This window comes from Manduca sexta, chromosome 28, assembly GCF_014839805.1.
Source record: "Manduca sexta isolate Smith_Timp_Sample1 chromosome 28, JHU_Msex_v1.0, whole genome shotgun sequence".
In the NCBI taxonomy this organism is placed as follows: Eukaryota; Metazoa; Arthropoda; class Insecta; order Lepidoptera; family Sphingidae; genus Manduca; species Manduca sexta.
In genome coordinates, this window is record NC_051142.1 from 2,337,230 (window position 1) to 2,363,516 (window position 26,287).

Here is a 26,287-nt window from a genome sequence, read left to right on the forward strand (position 1 = left end):
ACGGACGGTATGTGCATCATCTATTTATACATATTATAACACAAAGTTCCGTTTTCTGTCTGTATGTTATTGATTTTCTCAAAATCTACTAAACGGATTTTTATGAAATTTGATATGGAGATAGTTTAAGACCCTGGGAAGGTTATAGGCTACTTTCTATCCCGGGAAAATATATAGCGGGACTTTTATTCCGGGAAACTCTGACGCGGGCGAAGCCGCATGCAATAGCTAAAAATTTAAATCAAATAAATTTTGCAGTTTATAAATTCATAATTTTCGAACAATCATATGTTTTCAGTTATATTAGTAAGATCAACATGGTTATACAAATAAGGGCGTATTTCACAATGTTTGTATAAACGCTAATCGCCAAATATGAATGAATAAATCCCTGCTAGCCGAATTTCGGTCACGGCGGTAAATTTCAAAGGGCATCAGCATGGTAACCAGGAGATATTATAGTGCACAAGTGTGTGCGCAATACACAGGTGCACCATCCGTTCCTTCACCCTCACAGTCCAGTGAGACAAACCACCAGAGAAAGTTCAAGCGCAAGACCAACGGCTTTACGTGCTCTCAAATACATATATAAAAATTAATCCGTATGTCCCTTGGTTACGCCATCACGCGTGAAAGGCTGGACCGATTTCGCTATATTTTTTTTGTTGTGTTTGTTATTGTCAGAAGGTTCTTGAGATTTTTTTTTTTAAATGTGCGCAAAATTAGAATATTTAAGAAAACTTAACGACAATATTAGTTTTACATAACTGTCAGTGGTTTGAAATAACTGTCAGCGATCGAAAGAATGCGCGCGAGCATACATAGTTAAAGACAGAACAACGTCTGTCGGGACAACTACTAAGATATAAAGGGCAACCAAACACAAAAGTAACACGCCCTAAACAATTAACATCAGCTTGTTTAGACTATCAACATCCTCCTCGATGTATGCAATTATTCCTACGCGACAACCCAGTGTTCCAATGGCTAATCCTCAAGGACCTACCCACAGTCATTGCATATTGCGAGTGAAACTCCATTGTGACTGCGCTGTGCAATCAACTACCACAAACGTAACATTAACAGATCATTGCACTGCGAGAACATTCTTGTTAGTTAATACGCACACTAGTTATCAAGGGTTCTTTATGCAAGGTTAATAACGAGCCAGTGTATTGATACGCACACGTATAATACTAGACGTTGTGTATGTGTTCCCTACTTCTATTATATTATGAAATCAATCAATAAAACTAGAGCCAAAATAATTTGAACAGATTGGATTACTCTGTACCAAATTTTTATTTTTTTTCCAAAAGGGGAAGGTGTAGTGTGTGTACTTAGTAAATAAGTCATATAATGTATAGTATAATGAGTGCAGTCTAATAAAGAACCTAAAACCATCAACACGTCTCAGTATATATATTCGTCCTTCCATTACAGACAGATAGATTAGCCCGGATAGCGACCACCGTACGCAATGTGTTAAAACCCGCCATAGTGGCCCACGTGTGTCAGGGTCCGGGATCAGCCGGTGTATATCCGATTCTGACAGGCCGGCATAATTTTGTCGACTGTTGAGGAATAATCATCTCTCGTCAGTTGACATTTTATTGGACACCACTCCACTGCCGTGCCGTAGTAAATAAAAAAAAAATCTGAGCGAGTGATTAAAATTTCTTGAAGCGAGCCGTGCCATCAACGAGGTTAAGAATTTCCATACCAATGTGTTCGGGCAAGTTTCGATCACACGAGCGAGGCGAGAAAATTGATCGGAGATAAAAGGCGTGGGTTTATAAGTAAGAAGGTTTTATGCTTGAAACACTGATTTGTTCCAAGCATAAAACCTTCTTACTAGGCTGATGCCTACGGGTGGTAGTTATTGCGTTTTCCTGTAGAAACAAATTGGAGAAACAGAACACTTTCTCTAAAACTATCTCTCACTACTTACCGACAGCTAATTTAAGCTAAAATAACCACAATAATACATTCAACAAGATCACAATACGCCTTGTTGAAATAAAAAAAAGCTATCATCTATCAAATATATTACGTATGATCGATATTAACTATAACTTAACTAACTCCGCCTGCTCCAAAGGTCATTAGACTCAAAATCGCGCACCTACTCATTATATTGTATATGGTAATAGTTATAGATCTATCTGCCGTTCGTTAATCGACAAACATCCATTTAAGAAACAAAAAACAGTTAACGGAACCGTGGAGATACATAATACTTGTAATATAGACTATTTTTTAATTACATGATGTTTTTTATAGTTGAATGAAGAGAGGGGCGAATGCTCGCGTGACGGTCAACATGTCGATTGTCGACCATAGCAACAACTTGAGAGGTAACATGGAACCAATAATTATACTAACAACCAGCGGCGAAGGGTCCATATAACCCGTTCCTGATAACTTTTTATAATTTATGTATAGTATAATCATTAGAACGATTGGCAGACCGCATTTATGCATATTGATACCTATACCATGTTGTGTGGGTTCCCGTTCGGAAAATGTCACCTTTCACCACTGTTGACTACAGTATCATTCAAATTCGTGGTTGTTCAGGTTTGTTAGCAGAAATAAACAAATCTGTGGTGTTTACCTGGAGTCTGACACGAAACCCCTATGATTACTATAAGCGTATTCCCGCCTAAAAGGCCGGCAACGCACCTCTATGTCCCGTGTTGTGATGTTCATGGGCGGCGGTGTTCACTTACCATCAGGTGAACCTGTGCTCGTTTTCCCCGTATATAATAAAAAAATGATAATTTGATACTGAGTTTTGGAATCCTCATTCATTGTATCCTACTACTTTTATACATCATTTACGAGTTCTTCAGAGTATATTGATAATTGATCATCCTCATCAGGCATTTGCCTCTTCTCAGTTCCAATGTGGCGAGGAAGGACCTTTTTCTAACACGCTGCAGAAACGACGACTTAAAGCATAGACTTAAACATCAAAACGTCTTATTCCTTGTATACTTTTATACATCATTTAAGAGTTCCTCTGAGTATATTGATTATTGATCATCCTCATGAGGCATCTGCCTCTTCTCAGTTCCAATGTAGCGTGGAAGGACCTTTTCCTACCACGCTGCTAAAACGACGACTTAAATATCAAAACTGACCGTCTGTCTATCAACTGTCTCTCTAGAGAGACGTGGGAACAGTGAGAAAAACTCACACAAAGAACTGGCAGCAGCCCGACCTGGCAATCGAAAATACCATTATATACATAGGTACCTAATGTATACGTTGATACGAGACTAACAAGATCGTTTCGTCGTAGAATATATCTATATATTTATACCTATAGTTTATACAATTATATATTCGTACCCGACCAAGGAGAGCGATGTCCGCCAGATGTGTTTCGCCCAAAGCGATGTTTTTGTTCAATCCAGACACCATAAAAGGTGCTACAGTCAAAAATAAACCGTGTCATTATACACGCAAAGACAAAAATACTGCAACACCGAACTAACTGCGTAGAACGTGCAAAGCTCGGGGAATTTGAAAAACGAATCACGATTTGGAATGAAATTGAATTTTAAAATTGTGTGCCAGTGCGCTGAAAAAATATTGTCGACAAATATTTTTTTCTATTCCATTCCGGAAACACGCACAAATTGAAAGGGACTTTTGTATGCTTTGTTTTTATTTTGCGGTCGCAGTTCCCACGTTTTAATGTGAAGAATAGTGTTTTATTTTTTTCTATAAAACAGTTCATTAGGAAAAGGTTCATATTTTACCAGCTGTTGGGCGACAATGTGTTTTATTCTAAATTACTCCAAGAAGGTAATTGCTAAGTATTTAAGTATGAAAAACAAAGTTTATCATATAAATTAACATAGGCACGCCTTGAACACACAGTGACGAGCTATTTCGCAATGATATTCACAAAACCTCTAAGGATCAATTTGCATACAATACGAATTCCATTAGATTTCGTGAAATTTGTAATCCGACGATAACACGAGGTGTGGTATCAAAGTATATTCTAGAAATATTACTGCTTCGTATTTCTTAACATGAAATTGACAATGTTTGTTATTTGATCAGTCAAAAGTCCCCGATTGTGTTGATTTTGATCAATTTTGTAATTAAATAACATGATCTTTAACGTCACAAACTTAAGTTCCAATTTTATCTACAGCAGTGGTTCCCAAAGTTGACTGAATTGCAACCCATCTAAAAAAAATCCAAATTCTGAACTCACTTCTAGTCTGCCAGGAAGTCACTTTTAATACTTAATTACAGCAAGGAATGCTTTAGTATCAATTTCAGTTACTTTTCTCGTACATCAGTTATCATTCCTTCTGTTTATCAGGGCCCATCTAATATTATTTCGCTACTCACCAGTGGGTTGCGATCATGCGAATTTAGGAAACACTGATCTACAGCATAGGGGGGTCACTGGACCGAGGTGGCTCCACTGTCTCACAGAAAATTAACATGATATATTTCCAATAAATTTTGACCTTGATCTATGAAATTGTTAGAAGCAATAAAACCGAATTGTTTTTTAAAGAATATTTAACGCACCCATTATTTCTCTAGTATTTTTGGAATTCATTGGTAAACCTATTATTCATATTGCCTTTAGATGCGCAAAATCTTTCTAAATGCATTAGAAACTGCATAAAAAGATATCTTTATACAAGAAACGCTTGAGTTGACGCAAAAACGAAACCACTGTCGCGCTTCGAAGATTACAGTGACCCTTAAACATAACAAGTGACAGTCACAAAAAAGTTTCTACACTCGATAGCATTATAAAAAGGCTGCAATCTTTATTTAGAAAAAAAAATCTTCTAATCAAGACTTATTGGATTAAATTCTCGGCTTATAATAAATACATACTCCTTGGAATTAAAAATTTTCAAATTTAGAAAATGTAAGTCACCGATGCGTAATCGTTTAGCAAACGTCGGATACCTTTAATAAGCCATTAATGCTAGGGTGTAGTAATAAAAGCGATCGTAGCCAAGATGCCTTTCTACAATCGTTAACGCTAACGTTATGTATGAGAATGACAGACGTTACACGCATCGAACGTATATGTCATTCCCGTTTTGTGTTTTCTATTAGCATTAACGATTGTAGGAAGGCGTTTAAGCTACGGCCCCAGTGCTGGATACACAGAACGAAATATTCCCACGCGTGAGTCTTCAGTGTGGGACTTTGAAACTACCGATCCTGTTCAAATTTTGTCACATGGAAAACAAAGATTTTCATAAACTAATATTGTTAATGTAATAATATTTTAAATAACAGGAAACCCTATAAATAATGAAGACTAGAAGACAATCCAAATCACGAGCTATAAGCCGGCATAATTTTGTCAACTGGCAAGCGATAATCATCTCTCGCACTGGGGCAATGAACTCAATTTACCATGCCATCAAAACGCACAGTGTAGATCGCCTATCACAGAACATTTACCCCCCGGCTAGTAACCTGGATACTCCCCCTCCCGCGCTCCCCAGACAGCTCATTCATGAGACGCGAGCGCGCCACTCGAGTAAACACGTGCACGGCATTACCATACGGCCTCGCAATACGTACCGACGCGTAAACGAATCGTACACCGTGAAAGACAAACTAAATGTAGCCTAAACAGGTTGCCGTCTTCTATCAAGAATACTTGCGTCCACTTCCGTAAGCAATCTTTGGGTGCTATGCAAATAATCATCAAGCTGACTGCAAATTGTATACAAGCACGACTCGCGAAAAGTCGCGTTGAAATAGGATAGAAAGGATTCATTCATACAGGTCACTTAAATAGGCGTTTAAATATAAGACTCATCGCTTATCATCAGTCGACTAAACTGCCTGTTAGGCAAACAAACTTGTTAAAAAACACTTAACTAATTAGGGTTACGCATTAAAATATGGTAACCGAAGCTACTCTACGACCGCCTATCTTTTACATAATTAAATATCCTCTCAGTTCCTTATATCCTGGTACCCGATGAGTCATAATAATAAGAAAATGATGCAAGCGGGTAATGCGAATATTTGTGCAATGAGTAACGGAGACAAATGGGGGTTCATGACGTCGACGAGGACATGTGATGCATGTTGCATATATTTTAAACTCATATAAAATTTTTTGCTGCATCAACAAACTAACAACATCACACCTTTATCCCCGAAGGTGTAGGCAGAAGTAAAACAAGGCACTCACTTTTCGCCATTTTTGTTCCGTCCGATAGGCGACGGCTTGTTCCTTCGAGAACGAAGAAATCTTTTCCGGAATACTTATTCCTATCTACCATAGTCACATTTTCGCGAGATAAACATATATACATTAATGTACGAGTTGAGTCAAGTATAACAAATACATCAAAATCTATTCAGCTGTGTCTAATTTAGATATTTCTAGCATCGAAATATTCAAAGACCAAACGTGTTCACAAACTTTTGCACTCACAAAATAGGTTTTAGGATTACGTTGCTATGATAACTGACGCCAGATGCTCGACAAGTGCCCGCCATTGAAGCCACGCCACCATTGAAAAGAACCACTACAGCCGAGCTGCATAAAAAATGTATATCGTCTGGAATGGTGCCATTTTTTCACCATATTTTGGAATCTTTTCCGGCGCAAAAACGTTTAAACATACTTAATATATAATAATAATATCAGCACTGTATTATATACCGTCCCACTGCTGGGCACGGACCACGTCTACTGAGAAAATGACTTTTGTAAAATAATGTGTGTATTCTTTGTGAATTATCGCTTGCTTTAACTGTGAAGGAAAACGTCGTGAGGAAACCTGCATATCTTAGTAGTTCATCTACCAATCCGCACTAGGCCCGCGTCGTGGACTAACGCCTAATCCCTCTCAGTAGTAGAGGAGGCCATGTCAAATATGCCATACGTTAATTACCGATGCTATTAATTAAGGTACTCCCTTTAGTAAAAATGGCGTGACAACCGTATTTTTATAAGTTGTCTTTTAGAAATTTATAAGACATATAGAAAAAGTAATGAAATATCATATTTATACAATATGTTATCTTTACTATGGTTGTTTAACAATTTTTATAATGTAGATATTGTTTTGGTAATTTCATGATGAAAATGACACTAAAATTGTTGATTCCATAAATTTCCTAAATTAAAAATCGTTTAAAACTAACATTATAAAATATACAATTTAATAAGGAATATTTTGGTAGGGTAAAATTTACAAAAAAATCTAAAACATATTTTTTAAAGTGTTTATTCCTAAATCTTTGCATATTCCCGACCGTAACTCGCGCGCCAAGTATAAAAAACGAATTTCTCAACGCCATTTGCTCGGGAAGGCGCCTGATTAGAAATAGCATTTTTAACTTAAAAATGCTATTCTACTCATTTTACTTAAAAAAAAATCTTCTAATTGGTTCATTTTCGCGATCGATTGAAAAAAACAATTGAAATCGTTTATTAAAATCGGCGGTAAATAGGTAAATTAACAAAATAAACCAAAAACGTTACCCTTTTAAGGGTTTAACTCGGGTTATTTTTCCGGTTACATTAAAACCTTATTACGAAATGACTAATCCGTGCAAATCAATCAATCTTACTTAATGTCGAATTTGGCGTAAAAAAAAATTACCGTTCCATTATTCATGTGGATTAATCAGCCATATTTAACGATTAACTCTTATTGATGTAACATTTAATCCATCAAGGGGTTAACTGAATGAAACGGCAATAAACAAAACTGGCGAACCTTAAACCTTATTAATGAATCGCTGATAAAAACACAGCAGACTTACAATGCAATTACTTAATTAAAAACCTCGGAAATTCCAATTATCATTTTTATTATTTCGCTATAAATGAAAAAAAAACAGTCAACAGCCTTTTGAAAGTAATTCTGCGAACTTTGACGAAACACATAATATTTGTTGCGTGTTGCGCCGTGAGTCAACGGTGGCATTTTCGACCGCAATAAATGGGGGACATGAATTATACACTGAATCATGCCTTTAAAGCCTACAAAGGTAGCACTTTTATAGACTAGTTGCTAGCTGCTTCAGAAACGGTAGGCAAAGATGCAACCAGAGCACCCACTGTCGCCATTTTCCTTCTTTTTTTTATTCTTTTTGGAAAATTATCGAGCAGTCCGCCTCATGGTAAGCAGCATCTACCGCCCATGGACTTTGCAATGCCAGAGTCACAGCCAAGCCGTTGCCTACCAGGAAGTGATCACATATTTTAGCCTATCGAAATATCAGGCACCAATTCCAGATTCCGGAAAGATAATGAGCAGAAAAACCCAATATCACTTTGCTTGACCTGGGATTCGCATCCGGGACCTCAGAGCAATATCGTACCACACACTCACACACACAGTAAAAGAATCAGCCAGTCAAAATTTAAGACTGTAAATGGAACTCAAAACCTTAGGACCATGACTCAATGGATCGTTTTCCTCTCATATAGTAAGCATATCGGAAACAATAAATGAGACACTCAATATAACTGCATTCTAATGCTGAACAAAATGAAAATGTTTCCTCAATATAATAAGCGATGTCAATAAAATCAACAGGATTTCAAACATTACAATATTTAAGATGCAATTACCAAGTTTCCTTAGTTTATTAGAACTTCCGTTGATCATTGACGTATATTTTACCGCCGTTGCCCATAAACAAATTATAACTGACGAAGGAACCCGTTTTTAACTGACGATTTTATAAATCATCGATTTGAACCGAATTTATAATACCTTATTTTGAACAGTAATGAAAAAACTATTTAAAACAATTTATTTAATTATCTCGAGATATCAGTAGCTTCGCCGCCTAGAATTTATAATTCATTGCATGAAAGTGCGTCACACCTAATCACATATAAACTGTGAAGATTCTGAAGTAATAACATTGTTTACAATTTACATAAAACCACAACAGTACTTACACAACTACTTACAAGGATAGTAAAAACACGAATAATTTACCTAGACGTACACAGTAACTATAAATATAGGCATAAGGTCTCAACGTAATACTAAAGTCAGTGTCATTTTGCGGCCATTGACATATTATTGACGCAATGCAATACATTCATTTATTGCCTTGTTCAAACTTTTACTTAAAACCAACCACAGAACATAACATCCTTCAATACATAACAAGGGGTTTTCATGGTCCCGGAAATCCCATGTTTGTATTGATTAGTATGGAAACGTTCTAAACGAAGTATAATAAAGCTCAGTCTACACAAGTTTCCCGTACCATAGAGGCGGATAAAAATAAATATAAAACCTTTGCGAGACATTTAAAGTAGTAAGTGGCGAGATGAAGAAGTTTTATTTTCCATGGCTAGCTTTAACATTATCCATAAACTATAGCAATAATACAAGAATTTGGAAGTATTGCACAGCTATGTTGCGCTTGCCACCACATTAGATGTTAAATCTCGCAATAGCATTGCACTGGCTACAACTCCTTCAAATCTGAACGCAACGACGCTTGCATACTGCTGCTTGGTGGAAGAAATAAATAATGCCTTAGATGGATGCCTTTTGGCCAACAAACATGTACCATCTAAAGAACCCGATTTACTAAAGAACTACTTGCATGGGCCAGACTGTTCCGCATTTATACTAAACGCCAAGTAATTCTCATTTCTAGTTGTATTTATAAAAGTTACAGATTTTTTTGATATTACACTTCACTCTACGGAGCGAGAATTTTTTCCAGTGAGAGCCAGGTTTTATATTTCAACCGTTACAGCAAAGTAATAAATCAAATACGAATGCACATTACACCGAAATTAATCTTCTAATTTCTGTACAGAGTAACGGCATTTCGTAAGCGGAAGATTAAAGAAATCTGAATGTGAATAGAAACTGTTCGATGTACGTCAAAGTGGTACATTGCGTAACAAGTTCCGAGCAACGGGCAACCGTGGCCAATGACCGTAGACAAAAAACTCGAGTTGTCTCTTAGGAAACCGATCGAGTGTCACGATCAGATTTTTTTAGAAGTATGAAGGATTGATTGTGTGAAATCTGATTTAACCATTGTTACAGTGATGAAACAATTTAACAATCTAGATACTCTGTAGATTGTTATGGATTTTTATTTCCTTTTAGAAGTAGATAGAATATAATTTATTTTAAATAATGTAATTTATGATTAATTGTCGATTAAAGACAAGAGTACTTTTGTTACTAATCGCCCTCGTACTAAAAAAAACTGATTATAGCAAATGCATGCAAGAATAAAAAATACACCATCTTTTATTAATACAGGCACTGACTGAACAATGCAGCTGTCGCATCAAAAGACAGAGCGTTGCTGGTTGCCCGACCCTTGCTACTACTCCGAGCACGAATTCGTCATTACATGATAATACTGTATATTTTTAAATAATTTGTTTTAACGATTCAGATCAAAAGTTGGTAAGTACTCTATTTTCGGCCAACGCCTAATATTCTATTTCAATTAAGTCTAAGGCCGAAGGTATCGCTATTTTAGCTTATTTTTGAGACCAGTCACTTTAACTTCTGCAAGCTAAAATCGACAATGACGCGCACTGTATTACCTCGAGCAGTACAGCCTGTCGGGTTTCTGGAAACATTAATCTGTCTTTATCCTTCTACCTGTGGAAAGTTCCCCATTTTCCTCTAGCAAACGGTTGGAAAATTTTAATTAACTGGGGAAATATTTTAAATATAAAATTCAGAGACTAACTAACTACCGTCCAGTTAGGAATGTGTCAGACGGCACAACAATCGAAACGGGCGAGGGTTGATTACGCAGGCTGCGCACGCGCACCTCGCGTCGCAGGAAAGGCGTATTCCCACAGATGCGCCGCGACGAATAGCAATTGTGCTCGAAGAATGTTTTTAATTTGCCTACTTGCAACCGTTCGGAGTTATTGAATTCACGTGCTATTGTTCGGTGTGCCGTTTTGTTGTATTACTATAACCTATATTTCTAGCTATTAAAGAGAAGGTATCGTGGACAGAAAATGAATTTATGAAATACTATAAATTAGTGTTTACAAATAACATATTCAAATATTATTGACAAACTCCTCCTACAAGTTAATACCTACCGGTATACATAAATTAATTAAGGAATAAGAGAACACTTCGATGTATGCAGCAACTTATGATAATGAGTCCTGTTAATTATTAGGAGTCAAAGTACAAATCTGAATAGATAAGACACCGGACCAATGAATAATATTGTAATCATTGCCTATTTTTTTTTTTCAGTGACGAAGCGTCCATACAATCCGATTCGTACCGCTTTTCCTTTTAGGTTTGTTTACATTTATCTTGGTTTTTGTTAAATTGACCGCGATATGATAACTAAGGCATTCTTACCTCGGGTTATCTATTCAAAAATTTCACTCTTTGCCACTAGTACCTAGTACATAGGATCTTTACAATATCTAAAGGTAACTCACCCTCTCATGCCTGAGCAGGTACCCGATGAGCACGTCCTTCTTCTTGTCCTTCTCCTCCTGGTGGCAAACGCCCACGTTCAGCCCCATCACGATGGTGCGCAGCAACCCACCCTCGAACGCGTCCCACAAGAACTTGGGCGTATAGCACATTATAGCCTGGAGAAAGAAGAAATTATTCAATATGTTAGATGTTGTTGTGTCTGTGCGACATTCATGTTTTTTTAAATGAATATATTAATTAATTCATGGCGATTTAAAAATAAAAAACATCAGAAGGCTTTTAAATTTATAACAGTTCCTCAAAACGTTGCGAAACATAAAAATATGTTCCGGATAATTAGTGTTTAAATTCAAATATTTCTTTGTTCTAGGATTAAATAAGGAAAATCTTTGCTGAACGAAGTAAAGTTGCAAATACATATTGGGATGACGTAACTTTTGAAAAGGAAAAGTCGTTCTCTCACAAGATTCCAGCTTAACCGCAAAACACTATTAAATAATAATAAAGGGAAATTATTACGAATACCAAGTTTAGAAATAATTCCAAGTATTATAACGAAAATAATAGTTTTCCTTAGTCGTTCCTCAGTAAACAAGCTTTGTAAGGATATTTCGTGTTTTCAATAACAGGATGTTTTTAATAATAAATCATTTTCTTTGTAAAGAAAAATTCAAATTATTTATTCAAATTTTATGACTGATCCCTCTCTGTAGTAGAGGAGGCCCGTGGTCAGCAGTGGGCAAGTATATAATACAGGGCTGATGTTATTATATTATTATAATTATGACTGATAATTATCAATATTAATTACAATCAGTAATTTATTTATTTTTTATTATATTTAGGTAGCTCACAGGTATCAAAAACAAACAAATATAGGACGAAATGAATACAATAAATAAGCCAATTACGAGCGGATAGTTTATAAAATTAATTCATCTTATCGTCTTGAAATCTTAAAAATATGTTAACAAAGGTTTACTAACTTACGTACTTAAACATAGGTTATTTAAAAATACTTATAATTATTTTTTCTTTACAAAGAAAATTATTGAATTTGGAATACAAAACGTTTGTAATTTTTGAATACTTTTATTTGCCTGTGTTACATCCAATTCCAAACAAACCAGCATAAATGAAGATTATATCTCAAAATTCAATACTCAATTTGGACGCCACTCCACCTATCAGCTGCAGTGGAGATATTGGAGCGTGCCCGTGCAAAGAAATGGAGAGTAAGAGATCGAGAGGCAGGAATCCAATGCGCTGGACGAATCGGATTCGCACCACACTCAACATTAATGTGGCTAAAGCTGTTCAAATCGCCAAAAAACGGAACATATAACACAACATCGTGCACGGAGGACTGTTTCCCTGATGACTTACGACCTCCAGCAATGAGGAATCGACGCAAAGAGAAGATAAAAAGAAATATCCCACCACTTCATGTCAAAACGACTCTAGAATAACCAAACACGGGCATTAAATCGCGTCATCTATCACTACCGTTAGATGACAGCACACCGACCCAAATTGTCCGCGACACGATTATACGATCGTGACCGCCGCGTTACGACTATTTTACACCTATTGGGCGCATGGGGGAATACACTTTGAGCTATGTCAAGGTTTGTTGGATTCGTATTAAAATTATCTAGATCGAATAATTGATTACCTGCCAAATGATTTCTAAAAATAAATATTAAACGTATACCATATACAATGTTCCTAATCACCGCTTTTCCCCATAGAACAATATCATTTCTCCGCGGATCCGATTGCGTCCTACTGCACACTTATTAAGAATACAAATTAATTCAGGACCTAGGGTCCCGCCTAGCAAAATTCACATTTATTCATACATAAATATGAATATTCCCAACTTTTACAGTCCTAGCCCCACACTAAAACATGTCTAGCGTATGAAATTCCAATGATGTTCCTATATTTTCAGCATGGCGCTTACGATAATACGTAAGTCAGTCTATAGCTCATAACAATACTTTTTCTACATTTAAATATATATCTTTAACTAAGTAGTGTTGACGCATATAATTCTTACCTCGTTTTGTACGATAATTAAACGCTTCCTAATGTTTTTACATACACAATGACGTAATACGGAAGGACAAATAAGAATTAAGGCAAACTCCAAGGTACGTGAGAAATAAGAATAGAACGTAGTAGACATAAAAAAATAGTTTTGTTTACTTAACATATTATGATCTTCAGCACATTGACTACGGTAAGGTGGTTTGGGCATTTGGAGAGGATGGATGATAAGAGACTGACAAAGAGGGTTTATAAGACGAATGTGGATGGAAGAGCTGGTAGGGGTCGACCGCACCGAACCTTCGAATGTCAGATATCTGACATTCTCAATAAAGGCCAGGTCAAAAGTACCCGGAACCGGAGGGAATGCATGAAAAGATTAATGAAGGTGGAGGAAGCGCGAGTAGTATGCCAGGATCATGCAAAGTGGCAATCCATAGTCTCTGCCTACCTCTATGGGATAAAGGCATGATACTATGTTTGTATGTAGTACATTGACTATGTAATTTATTAAATACTAGCCGTTACATGTGGCTTGGTTCGCGTGAAACTCCTATCTAAAATGCGAAAGTGCCTTCGAAATTCTTCTACAAATTCTAGTTGCTCATACCGGAATTCAAACCAAAACCTTACATTTCACAGTATAAAAACAATGAAATAAAAAAGGAATAATCTCGAAGCTATACGAAACCGACCTCAAAAAGAATCATTTAAATTGGATCATGGGTTATAAAAATATAATTAAACAAACATTCAATAAAACAATTAAAACATATAAACCTTCCTCCTTTAGAAACAGTTTAAAAACACTGTCACTAGCAGCCGGTTTCAATAACCGATCCCAATCTCAATCTTCAATCCAATTCCAAGAATGAACCAATCAATATAACTCATTTGTAAGTATGTAAATAGAATCTTTGTTGCGATTGGTCCATTTTTGAAATAAATATAAAAAAGCGATCAGGAATTAATGTCAAGCTTAACTATTAACAAGAATCAACGGTACATGATGCATATTTTCTAAACACGTGCACCCAACTTCCTCTGTATCATATCGGCCAGGTGTACACTTTCATGATCCTTAAAAGGAAAGTGCATTACGATAGATCAGTTCTTGCCTTAAACAACAGCACTATTGTTTACTGAATACAATGTAACTTCATCTTATCCGGAGAGTGGATTTTTTATACAAGGAATGACAAAGGAATCGAAGTCCACGCAATCATAACTTCAATATATCGACGCTTAATTAGAAATCACATATAAGCGACAAATATTCCGAAAATGAGTTATATAAATAATTGGAATTACCAGAGTTTTGTGCGTCGTTTGATCTAGATTTTGTAGCTCTAGGACAAATTTAACATCATTAGACTATATTTTTATGAAGTTAATAGTTTGATTATTATGAATATTCTTATTCAAATCAAAACTTTAATACACACTTCTCAAAAGTCTACTAATTGTTGCTTAGATATGTTTGAAGCGACGATATTTATTAATGCAGTCGGGTATGTCACCAGCGAAGTAAAAAGACATACAATTATTAATATATGAAACACGACTTACGAATACATCTTCAAGACACTTACGACAATGACTAACAGCAAACAAGATACATAGACATTTGAATCATTAATCAGCATTTTACTCACTTAAGTCGGTTCGCTTGATTTTCTTTATTAGCATTACATCATCTTTCTCCACTTATTAAAGTTAAGGTACCACGATTCCTAAAGCCAAGAAAGACCGGCAATGAAGTATTTATATCTCTGGGTATCCTTAGACAAAGCCTATGCAGCAGTAGATCTTATGTGGCTGACGATAATGAATCACGCAATTTTTTGCACGGCAAAGCGACCCCACTGTACCTGATGGTAAGTGGAGTGGTGTCCAATAGAATGTCGACCGATGAGAGATGATTACCCCTCAGCAGTCGACACAATTATGCCGGCCTGTTGTAACCGGATATACAAAGGCTGATCCTGGAACGCGACACACTTACGTAGGCGACTGTGGCTGGTTGTAACACCTTGTGTACGGTAGTCGCTATCCGGGCAGATATAAAATATAGCCTATTACCAGCATGAGTAAACTAATGTTAAGTTAACTCATAAACACCTACAACGCCAGTATTATTAATATATTTGAAGAAGATCCAGCTGCGGTATCCCCAGGGTACATATCACAAAACTTTTCGTGGCTGCTGGCTGATCCGTTCTGTATGGTAGGTAAGTGTAATCCGAAAGCCCAAACACCTCAGCACTTGCCTAATCTTTATGGGTATAATTCCAATAATAATTGCATTAAAATATTATGTATATTAAGTGTGTTAATGCGCTGCGAAGATTTCTGATCGGATGACTACTTCTAATAACGCAAAACTAAACCCTTTGGAGTAAGAAATCACAAAAAGATAGAAGATTGGGCCTCTGGGAAACTAAGCACTCACATAACGGATCAATTTGTACTGTGCGAATACAATTAGGATCACCATCAATTACGGAAGTACAGTTCGACGACTCGGTTACAAATCCGGATGCATGCCTAATTGTCAGTCCAGTCTTGTCGTCTTTGGACTAATTACCATCGGGTTTAGTCACAGTTTTGTCATTAATGCTATCACTGGGTGAGGCTAGCAAACGAGCAACTAGCCTTTCAAGGGACCACCTTGGTTCCTAACACAAACGATCATCAGGAACTGTGAAATTGACATTAGACGTCAAGCCTCATAATATCCAGTCATTACAATGACTGCAATGTCCTTCAAACCGGAACCTTTTTTAGATCTATGGATATTCATATCTTTATGATTCAACTTTTATTGTGTGCGCATAATATTAGCGATTTGCATTTATGGGGATACGAAATCTGCGGCAGTCATCTCACGTAAGGTGCGCCGTCACCTCGTAAATATTACATCACGCCGCGTCTCCGAATGGGCAGGCAGGATTGATGCTTCCGCTTCCCGATACGTCAAGATTAACACATACAAAAATAGAGAGTTTGCTTGCGACTTCGTTCCGAATGCTTTGGTAAAATAATTTAAAATTCTTACGTTAAAGGCCTTATAAGACTGATACTAGTTCAGTCAGTCGATCCGCATTTAGTAAGGGATATTGGATAATGAAACGTGAGATTATCATTCCGTTGTTTAGTCGAAGAACTAAAATAGGTGACTTTGTTTTGGATCATTTTTGACTACTGAATTAATAGTAAATTTTACTCAAGTAAGTACTAAATACAAATGAGAGGTGATCTCACCTGGAAGAACAGCACGAAGCAGACCCACTGGTAGTACGTGTAGTACTTCTTCTCCTGTGTGCTGTCGTACTCGTTGGCTATACCTGGATGCGCCACTTCCTTGCCCACCTAAGAAAAAAAAACAAACTTCATATACAAGTCCAAATACAATTATACTTCTTACTTATAAATTCAAAAGGCTGTGAAGGTGTTTGGATTGGATGAATTTTGATTAATATCCTGGACTATGTTTTATCCCGGAAAAGTAGCAGGACTTTTATTCAAAGAAAGGTGGTTCACGCGGACAGAACCGCATACGACACCCAGCAACTTACACCAAATGAAATAAATCAAAGTTGTTATTTTACTCAGTGACCAATTCCATTCTCATAATGGCAATCCAGATTGCTGCCATCAATTACAGCTCTGACTTGGCAATTGGCTGGTTCACTATTACAAGGTCCTATGTTAATTTTACATGTAGGAAAATCAGATTCTAAATTTTAATGTTGATAAAATAAGTCGGGATTCCCCTTTATATTTCGGGGTTATGTGATTTTTTTATTGAAATAGAACATAGTGTCCCCGTGACCACGAAGGCTGCAAAGTCTTCGAAACGTCGGGAGAAAATTATAATATAAAAAATCGCGATCAAAACCGGAAAAATAGTTTTCTTTCAATGTCTAACATTCGCGTAAACATAAGAAATCATTATAGAGTTATATAATATCTTTTCTTCTCGGTCACTCCTGGCGGAGTGGTCATGGTTATGGATCGTCTGAAAAATTGGTTGCGACTTATGCGAGACTTCTCTATCTCTCTCTATTCATGGCACTGCGTTACGCGATATAATAAAGAATTACTGTAATAGAAACTCAGAATATTAAGACTAAACTATAATGTAAAACTGTTCTGGGCTCCAAGATACAGGCATTGCCTAGTTTGTGGCCCCCTGTTAATTAAAATTTAAAAATTCTGTGTAAGCACAAACAATTATTATGCATATGTTAGCATTTGAATAATATTATGTAGTTGTTTACTGTTGTGCCAAATAAAGTTATTTATTATATTATTGTTATATAATTCTATTTGTGCAAAATATAGAACATAGAACCTTGTGATAGTGAACCAGCGAATTAACTTACTCATACTAGAATAATGATCCAAGAGACGCAATGACTTGTTGGACGCCATTATACCACTGTAATCAATAAACGAAACCAATTTCTTTTTCGATGCGTCCCGAAAATGGACCAATCAGAACAAAGATTTTTGACATGCTCGCAAATAACTTATTGATTGGTTTATTTTCGGGATCGGGGTCGAAGATTAAGATAGAGATCGTTTATTGAAAACGGCCGTAAGTCATTAATTATGAGTTATATTTTAAGATAGGTAGATACATCCACTAAAACCAGTACAACACTGTCGACCGTCGAAGAACGTAGCATCGCCTTCAGTTGACATGATACTAGCTTTTTCTCCCGAAGTTGCTCTAGTGGAATTCAATGTGAGAAATAAAAAAGAAGTTGCCATGCCCTTTCTTGGATTTCAAACTTACCCTACACCAAATTTTATTAAAAATGGTGCAGCAAATAATCATAAAAGCGTATCAGACAAAATGACATCACATTGCACTGCCCTTTTACATTGATAAGAGCCATAACACCCACAAACTCTCCCACTTCAATATTAGTGTTGAATTTCGATAATACAATATCTGATTGCAATGACATAATACCATGAATATGATACTAACTACCAGGAACGCAGTGGAAGCACAGATGTTAATTATCTGATTCCAGTAATTTCGGGCGAAACGGATGTTAGCCAGCCACAGACGCTTGAATTGCAATACCAAATATCTGTAGATTCGCAGAAACAAGATATAATTGTATAATGTACACGAATTTATACTCTATTACAAAGACATTAACTTATTAATTTTTATTGAGATTACAATTTGTATACAACAGCCTCACGTCCTATCACATCATCGATTAACTTTTAAATACCCAGGGTCTGAAATATCTGCCTCGGAAATAAAAGCATGAAATAACTCATAGCTGGCTCACTATTACAATTTACAAAGTTTTATATTATATATTTCACATGAGTATGTCTTTTTCAGTCCAAAAATAATCCCGAAAGATAAAATATGGGCAGTCGTATCGCTTACCATCAGGTGAACAGCAAGCTCGCCTCGTCAATCAAAGCATAAAAAAAAAACTTGGAAGCGTGAATTATTGTCACACACACACATTAAAATTTTAAACCTCATATTTCCAACATTATAAAAATCAACATAGAACATTAAAATAATGAGCCAACATGTCCAAACGTAAACATCCCCGATAGATACATCATAATATACCAATCTAACCAGTAACCGCGACTAATTGCCGCGATTGTCCACGACACGTGTTAAATCATTCGGCGAGCAGATGCGCAATCATTTCACAATTGCTAATGATGGATGATAGTGGAACGGCGCGGGCCGCGGGCGACCAACCCTCCATCTTGTGCACAGGAAGCGGCCAGTTGATGCGACGGGTCTGATTGACCCGCTCGTAATGGACACTCATTGTGTAGGACGACGACGGACCCGTTCTACCCTTGTTACGAAATTAAGTCATTTATTGGTTAAACCTTTAGTTATATTTTTGATCGATTTCTTAAGCATATAACAAAGCAGTAAATTTAATATGCCTTTGCCCATAAAGTGTCTGAATTATTCAAACGTTTAGGTACTCCTTCAAGGCTTGATGATTTAAAATTATTCATGTTCTGATGTAATTTTCTGCCTATCCATATAATATGACTACTACCGTAAAACTTCACAACCAAAACAAGTAAGAAATTAATTTAAAACAATTCCCCGTAAAATGAGGTCATCACACCGAATATAAATATATATAACATTACATACATACGATGGATCAGGATTCCCTTTTTAAGGGTAGGCAAAGGTACAACATCCACATTTCACGATGTTAAGTCCCATGTAATAAAATGCGACCCAATTACCGTATTGATTAAGTTAAAATTAATAAAATCCCTTCCCAACAGACATCGATCAAATACCCCTTACGTGTAACATCGGAACGTATTGACAAACCTGATGTTTATTTATCAGCCGACCCACAACACGCCGCGAGACAATGCCGCATAAACACGCCCGGCTCGCTTTACACGCAAACATTTCCACAATACATTTGTACGATGCTGAATCCACGTCGCGTCTAGTTACTTTGATCGGCTCATTAGTCAATAAAACTGTAAGTAGGCTGTCAATCGATTCTCAGATAAAAGAACTACAATAAATATTAAACGATTCCAATCACCTTTTTTGATCCGTGGTCAAAATCGACCAATCAGAACAAAGATATTTTGAAATGCTAACAAATTACGTATTTTGATTAGCTTATTCGCGTGATCGTATCAAAGATTGAGATTGGGATCCTTTTTTGACAACGATGAGATTTTTGATTCGAAATTTAAATTAATAGGGATGGCAGTCGTCTTCACATCATGGGATAAGAATAAACTCAGCAAAGTGTGCGTACGTTTATCTGCAATATTATAATATTGTAGGGTTTGTTTGCTTAAACGCAGTAATCTCTATAGCTACTGCTAAAGGTGACATTTAGGAGTGGACCTTTAGGCGTAAGAACACGGGAGGAATAACCATACAGTCGTAATTTCAAGATAGATATTTTTTTCTTAAATTGAAGCCTGTAAACACTTCCTGATCTCGTAATTTCGAAAATACTAAAAATACTCCAATAACAAACATGAGCAACAGGCGACAAAGATATCGAAATTTAAGGGAAGGCACAGATTTTGGCTCCGGGCCAGCGTCGAGACGAAAGTCACAAACAAACAAGTTTGAAAGGAGACGATACTGTGACACATAGAGGGAATGTGTTTTTATCCTGGCTGAGTGAACTTCACAGGATTTGATAAGTGCATTGTAAAATGAAATCCAAATATGATTTAAGAATGATGTCACGTCCTTACGCCAAATTATGCCACTGCTTTTCATCGTCATGACTGTCTCAGTAGCGTAATTGTATTGCGTGCGCGGTAAGACAATGCTCTGAAGTACTGGGGGCAAATCTCGGATCGGGCAGTAATATTGGATCATTCTGCTTAGTATCAGTATGAAGGCTGTGCCCAATATGACAATAGGCTCGCCACCAATTACATCATAGAATGAAATAAACATGGTGAAAAATGGCTGCGCTGGTTACTCTACCTACCCTTTTGGCGGCAAAGGCTTGATGTGTGTGTGCATTTTATTCATTACGACTGACCTTACAAATAAACTCAAAATGAGTTAGTAGACGTTATGACTATTTTTATGGCAATCAAATGGCAATATACTATATCCAGACTAATCTATACTATCTTGTAAAACTGAAGAGTTTGTTTGTTTATGTGTAGCGGAACTTTTATCTTAGTAAATTCTTTCACGCGGGCGAGGCCGCAAGCAAAAGCTGGTATAAAATATACCGATGCACCTTCCTATCTGCCACCAGGTCGTAGAATCCAACACAAGTTACTTTTTATGCAGTCTTTTTATTATATCAGCAAATTGCAACGATGTTCACAGAATCTCTATAGTTTATAACCCAACAAATAATTGATGATTGTGGATGATAATGATGTTATCACCACATACTTAATTGCACTGAATAATTTTAACCGAACGCCTCAGATGGAGGGTAATGTGTTTATAGCAATCATAATGATGATGTTAATGGCCAACAATATAAGAGCATGTTAAGAGCACGTGTTGACATAATGATTATGACGTTGTGCGCGATGATGCCGATAATAATAATTAATAACTTCGCGCGATTCGTATCATAAAACGCATTAACACCCGCCGTACGGTGTGGGCAGCAATTATAAAACCTATCGCGTTGGTAGTTAATATAATATGGCACAAGGCTCTACTCGCAGCTCAGTCCGTGTAGTTTCCGGGGTTAATAAGTAGCCTCTAGCCCTGGAGGATGTTAGTGAAGGAATTTTCAAAATAGGAGTGATATTTCTAGAGATTGACGTGTCCAAACAAAAAATAGTTGTAATCCCATCCTCTCCTCTGAACGTCCCGAGCCGAGGTTCTTAACCCGTTGGTGGGTTGTCCTCAGCGTGGTTAATTAATTGTTGCACCGGTTGCGAGCGCCTAAAGCGATCATCTAAAAGTCCGGTGTGTTAGTTTAAGCTGACCCTAGTCGGGTTAGCAAACGTAAATCAAGTCAAAAAAATCTTACGACAAAATTACTTCATTGCATCTAATTGAAAGTGCAGCACCATAACCGCGTTAAAAGCAACAGTTCCTACGTTTTTCTTAGTTCTCTCTAACAACGAGACATTCTCACAAAGCTTCACATATAATAACCCTTCGCGACAATGGACAAAATGTTTTTCTAACCACTTTTAAAAATGTTGATTGTGAATCTGTAATTATTCTATAGCAAAGATAGCCGTAGCATTGCCCGCGAAAGGGTTAATATTAATATCAGTGAAAATAAGTAAGAATTGAATATAACAAGATCAGAAAACTCACCTCTCTCGCGAAAGCATCGGGCATAGTAAAAGTGGACGTGATCCAACAGAATGTGTTGACAACATTCGTCGGCAGCCCGCTGACGATACACTGGATCGGCTTGCCCACATACTGCGTCGCGGTGATTATCATGGAACACGTGAGCAGCAGCACCGTAGTGAACACGTTGTGGAGGCGGAACACGGCATTGTCTATCCTTATCGGCTGGTACTTGAAGTACACCCGCAAACCGCCCAGTAATTGGAACATGTTGGTGGATCAGTTTGTGCTCATTATAGGCTTAATATAATCAGTCTTATTGGAATGTTATTGTCGATGCATCTGAAACAAGGAAACAACATCAATTAAAATTCTATTTGCCTTATTGTCTTATGTTTAACTTAGGTGTGTTCTAAACACAACACTGTAAAAGACATTAATTTACTAAACGCAATCTTTGTGGAACCATCACAAGAACTTTGTCTACTAAACAAAATAAGAATCATGCAAATCCGCCCTTAAATCTCAGAGCAATCGATGTACATACATAAAAAATTACATTCGATTGTAAATCTATATATATATAAAAATGAATCCCTGTTTCCCTTGGTCACGCCATCACAGTTGAACGACCAGTCGTTCAAGTGTGATGGCGTAATACCGATTCAATAGTGAATCGGTCCAGACCGATTCACTATTTTTTTTATGTTTGTTATATTGGAGAAGAAGAAGTTGAGCGTAACGTTAGAAAATTTAAGAAAAGTTAATTTCAGCGATTGACAGAATGTGCGCTGCAAATTTATAGTTAAGACGGGATAACGTCTGTCGGGTCAACTGGTAGACAATATCTAATGGAAGCAACTGATAATATCACTACCTACCGCACTCGCGATTCAGACATGAACTTAGAACATGAAAACAGCCAAACGCAAATCAATTTAGGTCTAACATAAACACGATCTATGGAGCATAAACACGCAAATAGACGGAGAGACATAAAACACATTTATTGCATGAAGTAATGAACAGGGTATCACATAGGCGTAGTGACTGCCTCGTTAATTGCTAAACGTGTGAGGTCCCGAGTTCGATTCAGATCAAACCATAATCAATTATGTTCAAATTGAGATGTATTATATACTAGCTTTTGCTCGCGGCTTCGCCCGCGTGGTGGAGTTTTCCGCGATTTTCCCGGGATAGAAGGTAGCCTATAACCTTGCCAGGGTCTTAAGCTATCTCAATACCAAATTTCATAAATTTCTGTTCAATATATTTTGAGAAAATCGATAACATACAGACAGACAGAAAAGGGGATTTCAAAAATATCCTTCCTACTTAATAACGCCGAAAACCCTTTACTTTACGTAATGAGTTCAACGACCCGTTATCACTTGTGTAAAGGATTTATAGCCGCAAACAGTCCGTGACCGTATCACGTAATCGTGTTACACGATTTATTTGCATTTGGAGACGGACCGACCGGTAAATAAACAACACTGATATGCAAATGTAAATTCATAAGTATTAAAAGCTATGGGTATAAAACTACGAGAGTCGATTCGATTTGAACATGGAACGTATATGTCGACACGAGAATCGAACTCGCAAACTTTTTTCATCACTATTGTCAGCACAGGAAGTCTCATAAATATAGGCTTCCCTTGAAGATTTCCAACCGAGCTGTAGAAGCGGCCTGCATCCAGCGTGTTCCACGGACCTTTATCAATTCGTCTTCTTTCGGTTTTAATAATTCTAATAATTGATATAGTCGCGAAAGCCGCCAAATAAAGTAATTTTTTCTGGCTACGTTCATTGCGCATATACTGCCAAGTGTGGTGAAAGCAAAGAAAAACATCGACGGACATGCAACCCTCAATTATTGGCATAATCATGGCGGCCTGTCTAATTGCTAGTTCGTATTCCGTGCATTGGAAAGCTTTTTCCACGGCAAAAGTAAGTTATAAAAAAGATCCTTCCTTTTTTATGTCGGTTAGAAAACTGAATGCATCTACAACTTGCATTAAAAACGTGCAAGATAAGTGAAACTAAACCGGCCCAAGCACACCATAACTCCCACACCGGCCAGTCGATACAACGTTCCGTTGTGCAAACAACCGATAAGTTACTCAATGAGCAATTGTTTCAGTTACCCACGACGCGGCCCAACACGTTTCGGTTTAACTCCGCTTGTAATCGATGCTACGTCACGTGTGAACCAGATTGAGTTTAGTTTTCTCGATGTGACTTGCGGGAAAATGGTCTTGTCCGAAATACGATAAGTTCAGTAGGTTAGCCATAAAGATATTTAATTCGCGCGACGACACAAAGGATTTATGATTATATTGTTACGTGCTAGATAGAGTTTAGAATAAACAATAAGGAACCGCGTCTACCAAACAATGAAACGCTTTTATTAAAACTAAAACACTAACACAAGCACTTCAACGCGTAAATTAAATACTCCAACTTAGTTACAATCACTATACTACGCGGTCACACACAATTCACAGTATACGCTTCGATATCGCTCGTAGTTCGCTTATCGCTCTTGATCGCGTCGCAATCAATACTGACTCGCAGCGTCCGCGCACCTTTTTTATACCAGACCTTATGTACCATCAATGTCCGTGGAACATTATCGAAAGATCCGGAATGGTTGATAACTCTAATAGAATAAAAGTCCGTTATTGAGTTTCCACGACATTCTGGAGACTTCAAGGTCTTTCGAGAACGTTCCATCGCAAACTTTCCACATTCGGGAAGGTGCTATTATCGTGAATACCACTGCCGTAATATTTTATTTTTTACTGGACCGACAAAGCATGTTCACTACACGTGATTAAACGTATGTTTCGTAACTACTGTTAAGATCGTAAGCCCCTCGCAACTGTTGTTTCCCAATCGTCTCGCACAGAGGGTGGAGGCGATACTCGCACAAATGCCAGTAGCTAGGGGACGAATCATTATCGAAGGACCCAAATGCCAATCTCGGACGACGCAAACGTGTGCAATAACATTGTTCTTCAGAAACAATCCCAAAACCTATGATTTAGGATTGAAAGTGCGGATACCCTAGACCAAGGCAACATTAAAGTAAACACTGATTTACTTTAAAATAATTTACAAAAAATCTAAGTATAAACTACGAAAAAATTACATTCCATATATTTACATCAACAGCAAATACCAACAGAAAAAACCTGGCCATATCCGACTGAAATTTAACAAAGTGCAAATTTGGAAAGTGTCACCTCCTTACCAATTCATACATATTTGGTAAATGCCACACATATGTGGTAATACATTCTAAATGACCATCTTTGACATCAATTATTGCGAACAATATGTCGCAGACTCTATAATAATCAATATATCGTGACAAGATATTTAGATGCGCTTTCAAATACAACTTTAACAACATGTAAGTATAATACAAAATTGCGGGCACAGGGTCACCGTGAATGCTTTCGCTAATGTAGTAATTTAAAGTCGAATCACAACTATTAGTTTGCTAACAACTCTAAATGCATTAACCCATTAAAAATTTGTGCTAGGTAAATTTTGGACTTGATGCACTAATACCTAGTTTACAGAAGTATTTAGAAACATCTTGTCTATAAAGTTGGTTTGATAATCTAAATTACTTATCGATTGCCGTATTATTAATAATAAATAATAATAATATCAGCCCTGTATTAAATACTTGCCCACTGCTGAGCACGGGCCTCCTCTACTACTGAGAGGGATTAGGCCTTAGTCCACCATGCTGGCCTAGTGCGGATTGGTAGACTTCACACACCTTAGAAATTCCTATAGAGAACTTCTCAGATGTGCAGGTTTCCTCACGATGTTTTCCTTCACCGTTAAAGCGAACGATAAATTCACAAAGAATACACACATGATTTTATAAAAGTCAGAGGTGTGTGCCCTTGGGATTTGAACGTGCGGACATTCGTCTTTGCAGTCCGTTCCACACCCAACTAGGCTA

The 26,287-nt window shown here is 37.0% G+C and overlaps 1 protein-coding gene across 1 annotated transcript in view; it reads right to left on the minus strand.

Moving 5' to 3' along the window:
• LOC115449650 (innexin inx1) overlaps positions 1 to 26,287 on the minus strand; it is a 62,245-nt gene that overhangs the window by 13,618 nt on the left and 22,340 nt on the right. The window contains exons 2-4 of the mRNA XM_037444306.1: positions 22,321 to 22,641; positions 16,767 to 16,874; positions 11,450 to 11,605 (exon numbers count right to left, since the gene is read on the minus strand). Of these exons, the coding sequence (XP_037300203.1) occupies positions 11,450 to 11,605; positions 16,767 to 16,874; positions 22,321 to 22,569 (513 nt within the window). The 5' untranslated portion in view covers positions 22,570 to 22,641. The remainder of the gene's footprint in view (positions 1 to 11,449; positions 11,606 to 16,766; positions 16,875 to 22,320; positions 22,642 to 26,287) is intronic.